Genomic DNA, 8,010 nt, shown 5'->3' with positions numbered 1-8,010 from the left:
GTATAAAAGCCTTTACTTTGATGTGCTCCAACTGTGCATATTCACACTTCCTTTGCGTAGTTAAAAGCTGTCCAATAGTAACTTATCCACTGGAATAGGCCTTTTGCAACAAACGATCACATGGTACAAAATCCGCCATGCTGGAGGGCAAGCTCATTATTATTCCCCCACTGGGACATTAAAACAAAGAGAACTGAATCAGTCAAGCTTGACTTGCCTTTGTTTTAATATCCCAGTGGGGGAATAATAATAAGCTTGCCCTCCAGCATGGCGGATTTTGTACCATGTGATCGTTTGTTGCAAAAGGCCTATTGGTTATCCAGCATGAGCCTCTGATCTAGGGCAATGGGAATTGAGCTGTTTTTCCTCATAATTTGCTTTGGCACTACCACATTTGAAAGAACAGGTACAAAACACAGGTCACAAGTCACAGGTCATTGTGTTAGAGCGAGTTTCAATCGAGTGTCAAAACCAAAACCAAAGTATCGGTTATTACTTTGGCCAATCCAAAAGGATGGAGACAATCCACAAAACCAATCAAATCTCGAACTAATTACACATAGCCGACACAAAGCGTGGGGAAATGTGTGAGCCATGATTCGTTTGGGTTTCACTTCTGATTGGTTGAAAAGGTGGAACCAATCACTGAGTGAAGTAATGCAAAACCAAAGCAATAATTATTTACTAGTTACTTTCAACACTCAAATGAAAATCATTCCAACAATACAGAAACAACCTTTACTGTTTATAATTGCTAACATTAAGCCTGAAAACTTTTGCTTAGGCCTTGTTTATGAATTTCTGTATTAGTAAACAATGACTTGTGACCCGGCAGGTACAAAACACAGGTCACAGGTCATTATTTAACCTATACAGAAAGTATCCTAAACATTCATAAAAGCTAACCTTAGGCCTAATTAGGCCTAAAGAAAAGTACCCTAAACATTCATAAAAGCTAATTTTAGGCCTAATTAGCCCTAAAGAAAAGTTTTTAGGCCTAAGGTTAGCTTTTATGAATGTTTAGGATACTTTCTTTATAGGTAAAACAATGACCTGTGACCTGTGCCCTGTGACCTGCGTTTTGCACCTGCCGCTTGTGACCTGTGTTTTGCACCTGCCAACATTTAAATGCTTTTCACTAATAGAGACTATTATTTATTAGTTTAAAATTCTGGGAGACTACTCTCCTGAAATGCAAAACACTATTTTTTTAGTTCCCCATTGATGGACACATCTAACAAAATGACTTTCCTGTTTTTGCACACACTCACTGAGTCCAAATTCCCTGTGGGAACGTTTCCCCACCAGAAGCTCAAGTCTGAGGGACAAAACATTATTGGAAAACAGTCTCTTTTGTTATCATGGAGTGCTAAGAATCTCGAGAATATGAATACTTTGTGGCAAACAATATTTTTATACATTGGCATCTGGGTATTAAGCAAGATGTACACTTTAACAAGATCTTGCTAAATAAATTTTTCTTCGAGACCATGTTAGGCTCGATTTCCAGCCGTTTTGGGAATGCGGTGACCAGTGATCCAGCCGTGGTGTGTGCGGAGGAACATGGGCGCACAAAATGGCTGGTAAATTGAGCCTAAGGTCATGTTGGCCTATGTAAATTATGTCTCCATAAAATAAATGCTTCCTCTGTTATGGAAAATTTCCCAAATGCATGACAGAAGGTGGACACATTACTAAAGCCCAAGACAATAGCTAATAGTTTCAGATTGACAAGGAAAGTGTTTGAGTTGTTGCACATTGTTATGGTCAAAAGACTGAAGATGCCATAGGCATGAGAAAGCCATCCACCTGGACTTATTAGGCATAAAGACTATTAAATGAAACAATTTGTCTGATCATGTACAGAAGGATATCAAAGGTACCATTTTCAACCAGTAATTACAAATAGGCCCAAGAGGAAAACTGAAGCACTCATTGAATAAGTTAATGGACACAATGTACACCATTTTACATTCCAACTATATTTCCAGGTTTTCTGTGTAAAGCGTGAGGGCCCCTAAAAATGTCTTTTCGTTTATTGTGCAGTGTACTACGAAACTTTGTTTAGAATGATTTATGTGATGAGCTAATATTTACACAAGTTATGGCAACCACATTGGCAATCTGACATAGCTTGATGCCATTCAGGTTTCAAAAATTATGAAATTCAATGTAGCTTCAAGAACCTTACATTTCATTTCTTAGCAGGCCGTATCCCACAGTATGCCCCACCAAAATAAAATTTCTCATGCAACATTTTCCAGCACGTTCTTCAAGAGACTATTTGAAAAATTCAATAAGATTTCACATTTACATGTGTCCATCATGATGGCACAGTCGGTTAGTGCACGGCCTCGGTGGAAGAGGTCCGGAGTTTGATCCCCTGATCTCACATCCTTGTTTCAACTTCTTTCCTTTCAGTGACTTGCTTTAAATACCCGTAAAACAAACAGAGCACTGATGGAGAGGGGGGGAAGTAAAATGAGCGCACCCATTGACCTCAGGTTTGTCAGTTGAATTGCTGTTAGGAGTTTACTCAACGTTAAATAAAATTATGGTAGCTTTACTTTACTTTTATTTGTGGCAGTTCAACTTTCTGCTTGGCTTCAACTAGTTTCCTTTTCTGCACACCTTATTATCTCAGAGATATAATAGCTTACTTTATTTTCTGGGTCAGTTCTGTAAGTTATGGATTCTGGTTTTTTCACGTTATTTTATGGCCTGTGCACTTCGTTCATAAATCAATGGAAAAGAAACTTGGTCCATAACTTACAGCACGGACCTTGAACTCAGATTAAGAGGTATTTATATTAATAGTAGAAGAAATAAATAAAAGGACTCAATGGTTTTTCCTCTCAATTTTATCTTGAATGGTCCTCGGGGTAAATGCCACCTTGTCTTCCTCCTCCCTACACACCTCTGTATTTTGTTCTGTCGTTTCAATTTCCACTTCATTACCGGGCAGAAATCGTTTAGCTTCACCATGGAGAGCTGATATCATGTCTTCTACAACACCAGTGGTAGCGTCTCCTTTGAAATGCAAATTCTTAACATGTCTTCGTAAGTGACTGGGATTGTTGAAAGCTTTCGGGCAAAAGCTACACTTGTAAGGTCTTTCTCCCGTGTGTATTAGGACATGTCTTTGAAGATTACCAGATATAGAGAAAGCCTTGTCACAATACTGACATCGATATGGCTGTTCACCAGTGTGAACACGAAGGTGCTTCCGTAAAGAGCTGTACTCTGCAAAACACTGCTCACACCTGTTACATTTGTATGGTTTCTCACCAGTGTGAACGCGGACATGTTTTTGAAGGGACCCAGGATCTCTAAAGGCCTTAGGGCAAAATTTACACTTGTGTGGTCTCTTCCTCATGTGTTGGGAAATGTGATCATCAAGTGCTGTGGCTTCGTTGAAAGGTTGAAAACAAATTGTACATGTATAGTGCTGGCCATCATCCATATGAAATTCCAGATGTTTCTGAAGGCCAAGAGAACTTCTGAACAACTGAGCACATACTTCACATTTGTAAGTTGATTTGTCATTTCCCAAATCTCCCTTCAGGAGATCATCCACAGTTGGTATTGCATTTTCATCATCAGACACAATCCCTTGCTGACTTTCCTCCGACTGCGATGCAAGTTCCATTAACTCAAAGTCATTTTCCCCTGTTTCATTTTCCATCCGACCAATATTCTTGGACTCCATCTTAACAAAGGTTACAGTGGTTAAGTGGTTATCCTTAGATTCATGATGCCCAGAGTTCAAGCATTTTTCCTGTGGTTGATTGAACATTAAACTACTCAGGCAGTTTCCCTGTGATTGGGTGTTTGGTGTGGTACTTACTAAATGGTTTCCTTGTGGCTGACTGTGTATTGCAGAGATTGAAAAGCTTTCCTGTGACTGGCTGCATGCTACATTGCTTAAGTACTCTCCCTGCGGTTGCCTTGCTGTTTCGGAGCCCACGCAGCTTCTCTGCGATTTGCTAGGTGCCACAGAGCTAATGCAGCTTTCCTGTGATTTGCTAGGTGTTGTAGTGCTTATGTAGCTTCCCTGAGGTTTGCTGGGTGCTGTAGTGCTCACAAACCTTCCCTGTGGTTCCCTTGGTGCTTCAGAGCTTAGGTAGCTTCCCTGTGATTGTCCAGGTGTTGCAGGGCTTAACCTCTGTGGTTGGCTGGGTGCTACAGTGTTTACAAAGCTTCCCTGGGATTGGCTACCTGCTGCACTGCTTAAGACGTTTTCCTGTGGTTGGCTGGGGGTCTGAGGATTCACTAGAATAATAACACCTGACGGCAACTTATCATTTACTTGCATGATAGATTTTGATGTGGAAATTCTTGACTTGGCAACATCGTTATTTGAGATTGGAATGTTGTTGTGTTCTTGCAAACACATTTCCCTTTCACTCCCAGTTTTAACTAGCTTGGCGTCGCCATTTTCTGAATTCTCTTTTGTTTCCACATTCTTCACAAATGACTCACCTGCTGACATGGAGTGTTTTACAAATGTTTCTTTTAAAGACCCTGGTGTACTGTCGATCACCAGATCTTTAGAAGCAGCTACATTTTTAGAGAAACAAGAATCAGTCTGTAATGCAAATGCACTTTCATTTGAAGCATTATTGACTGCCACATTTTCTGTTTTACTGGCTTCTTTGAGTGAGGAAGATTTTTCTCCATGTTTCCCTTTACTAACAACAGGAACAGGCATAAAATTTACCAAGATCTGAGCAACGTCCATTTCTGGAGAATTGTCCTTGCTTATTTCATTAAACTGACTATCACTGGATGAAGGTTCCGGCAGCACTACAACAGGAGTGTTGCTGACAGGTTCTACTTCTAAAGATTGTTCTTGTTCAGCTTCGCCTTCACACACCCGATGTTTGTCAATCTCCATTTTATCCACCAAGTTATCACCTTCTAGGTCCTTTGCAAGCGGATCATCTGAACCTGAGCTTTCCAAGGACTTAGTTTCTTTGCTTCCTGATCTGCTGACAGGTCCATTAAAGCCAGGAAAATATGAACCAAAGGGGTAAAAACCCCTTATGGGAAGTACAACAGGGTTCAAAAACTGTGAAAAATCTACACATTGTCTTCTACTGAGGTCTGTTATAAATTGATTCATATTTGCATTTTCAAATCCAGGTGGTCTGACAGCCTTTGTTAAACCTGGAGAACTGTCATCATTTTTAGGTGCTGTATTTTCTGAAGCTGCTTCTTTTTGTCTAAAACTTGATTGATTCACAGTATGGGTCATTCCTGCACTCATGGCTTCCATATATTGCTGCATAAGGGACACACTGCAGCTGTTTGTTGGCCAAAACGACGGCATCATCCCAACCGGCATTACTTGAGGTGTAAATACTGGAATAGGAACTGGAATGGCAAATCCTAACATTCCTGTACTCACGGCAGTATTGTGTATGTCAGGAGGATTGCTCTTTTCCTGGTTTTCTGCCATGGCAATTCCTAGTAAACACAAGAAAATATCACAACCTTTTCACCCTTAAAACAAGTAAAATAGCATTAAACAGGAAAAAAAATCAGTATATACATCTCGTTAAACATAACCAGAAGAAAACCACATATGCAATAACATTCAAATCCATTTATCGAAATTCACTACACTCGTACCAATTACACCATACTCCCAACATGTAATACCACAACCAAACTCGATACATAAGCAAAATGATATAGAAGACACAAAAGCACATACTAATAGGATGGGGGTGATTGCCGTACATTTTAGGGGTTAAAAAAGCAGTTTTGGTACCCTTAATTTCAGCCTCAAAAGGTCCACAGCGGGAGCTTTAGCAGTACCTTTTAGGGTATTGAGCTGAAAAATTATGACAGGAAACAATTGGCAGTTAACTAATTTTTAATTTTGTCTAATTAAAACCCATAGTTTGGTGCCTCCTAGGGATCAAAAAATTTCATGCCATGCCCACAGGACAGCATCTCGGTACCTCATTGGGGTTCTTTTCAAAATTTTCGACGAGCACAGCTGTCCTTTTTATAGGGGAGTTAGGATCATCATCATCATCATCTTTTCCTTTTCCCTCTGAGGGAAATAGGGCCTTAGGATAGGATGCGCAAAGTATGAGACGGTAATACACTGTAGTGTCCCAGTTTTAACCGGTTTAGGACAGAGCAAATACGGACGGACTGGAGTTTTTCAATGAAAGAAGTTGTTTTCAACAAGATGCAAAGCCTGAAAATTTAGCTTGTCATCGTTTGTCATTCTTCATTTTGTTTATCCCATCAAACAAAGATCTTTGGCTGGCTTTTTGTGCTGGTTACATTGTTCGCATGCGCCCTGAAGAACAGATGATGCATTTTTTTTAAACACCGTTAACAAATAAAATTGAAGCAAAATAACACCCATTTTGTAGTGGAATAATAAATCTCTTATTCGATGGTTTAACATATGATACTCGCGGACATTTTGCTCATTGCTCATATTTTTCCGAGCCCTTGAGAGGCTCGGAAAAATAGTACGCAACTTGCAAAATATCCACACGTATTATATGTTAAACCATCAAATAAGATGCAAAGATTTCATCCTATCATAGGTTTTTCAGAACTATTTACAATAATAATAAAATCATATTCTTTAGTTTAAATCGTTACTAAAATGTTATGATATAAAACAATAAAATTAATTAATCTGAGCTACTTGGGAGCAGGTCAATCTGTTGGGCTCATCCGTTCCCGTGAAAGGACTGATGAATGAAAGAGATGTATATTTGAAGCGCGGGTAAAAGACAAAAGCGGTGAACGCAGAGGTCATGCGGTTCGAACCCGTTGAACGCACCTGAATTTTTCAGGTGTCTCAAGAGACAATTGCTTAAATTGTCCAGATACATGTAAGTGAAAGGATCCTCCTTTGAATAAAGTAACCCTTTATATCAAATAAATCAATTGGTAATCAATTGATGGAAAGAGGAGTTTTCCACTGCTGACAACACACGTCACTCTTTCTCCGGCTTTATGCTACTGTAGCTACAACCGCCACGTTTTAATATGCAAGTTAATTATGGAAAAACAAACATTACGTTTTCAAACCGAAAAAAACATGTTGCGGTTTACGAGCCAACGAAAGCCAAAATTGGGCGTATGCAGTCAACCTCAACACAAGAAGTATTTTACGCGAGAAATGTGGTCTTCTTTAATGAAATTTACCCTTAAAGCAACACGGCAAAGAGGAACAGCTGTTCTGCAACCTAAAGTCTCAAAAAGAATCAATTTAAATAAAACTTGGGTACGACCCGTATTCTCCTCTCGCAAAGTATATGCTTACGAGGAAAAAGCAAAGAGGAATCACGTAAGAGAAACGCCCGCCATATTTAGTATCATACACTGCCAGAATTAAGTGGTATTCTCGCGCGCGAAAGGACATTCCAAAATAGCTTCCTTCATCTCGAAAACACATTTGAGCGTTAGTTTTAGAAACTGAACCTTTATTAAGACCTATAAATACTGCTTTTGCTCAAGAATATTTAAAACTCTTTCCATGCTGAAAAGGGAAAGTACGTGAAGCGCTTCCGAAGGAAGCGACGCTTAAAGTATTTCTGAACCGGCCAACGCGAAAATTCTGGTAAAATGTACTTTAAAAAAATTATAATGTAAAAAAATCTAAGCATCATATTAATAACTAGTATTCTTATTTAAAAATCGAAAAAAGTCGTAAAACTGGAAAACCAAGGGGTGAAAACTGGCCATGAAGAAGAGTGTCATCAACATCAACTTCGTACCTGCAATACTGGGGGAATCACCTCTTAGCTTCTTTCGTGTGCATCGAGTGAAAAACACGCCAAATATTAAAAATTGGCTTCGTCTACGTAACGATGTTCAGCAGATTCACACTGGCGTAATGACAACGCAAAATAAGACCTTGCGAAAGAACAAATTTCTTCCCAATGATGTAATTTCTGTGGTCAGCCTTTCCTCGCGAGCGAAGGAGGCACCGAAAAATACGCAACGCAAGCTGGGTAAACTTGTCACGTG

General features: G+C 39.5%; 1 protein-coding gene across 1 annotated transcript; it reads right to left on the bottom strand.

Moving 5' to 3' along the window:
- Positions 1-1,961: 1,961 nt before the first annotated feature.
- LOC137979325 (uncharacterized) lies at positions 1,962-7,939 on the bottom strand. The gene is made up of 2 exons (XM_068826562.1): positions 7,758-7,939; positions 1,962-5,469 (listed from the first exon to the last, which is right to left on the bottom strand). Exon 2 carries the CDS (start codon positions 5,459-5,461, stop codon positions 2,840-2,842), a length of 2,622 nt encoding a protein of 873 aa, XP_068682663.1. The 5' UTR covers positions 5,462-5,469; positions 7,758-7,939; the 3' UTR covers positions 1,962-2,839.
- Between the last annotated feature and the right edge of the window lie 71 nt (positions 7,940-8,010).

The sequence above is a fragment of the Montipora foliosa genome, chromosome 12, assembly GCF_036669935.1.
Source record: "Montipora foliosa isolate CH-2021 chromosome 12, ASM3666993v2, whole genome shotgun sequence".
NCBI lineage: Eukaryota > Metazoa > Cnidaria > Anthozoa > Scleractinia > Acroporidae > Montipora > Montipora foliosa.
The sequence above is the reverse complement of the archived record's forward strand: the minus strand, read 5'-3'. Positions and strand labels throughout refer to the sequence as shown.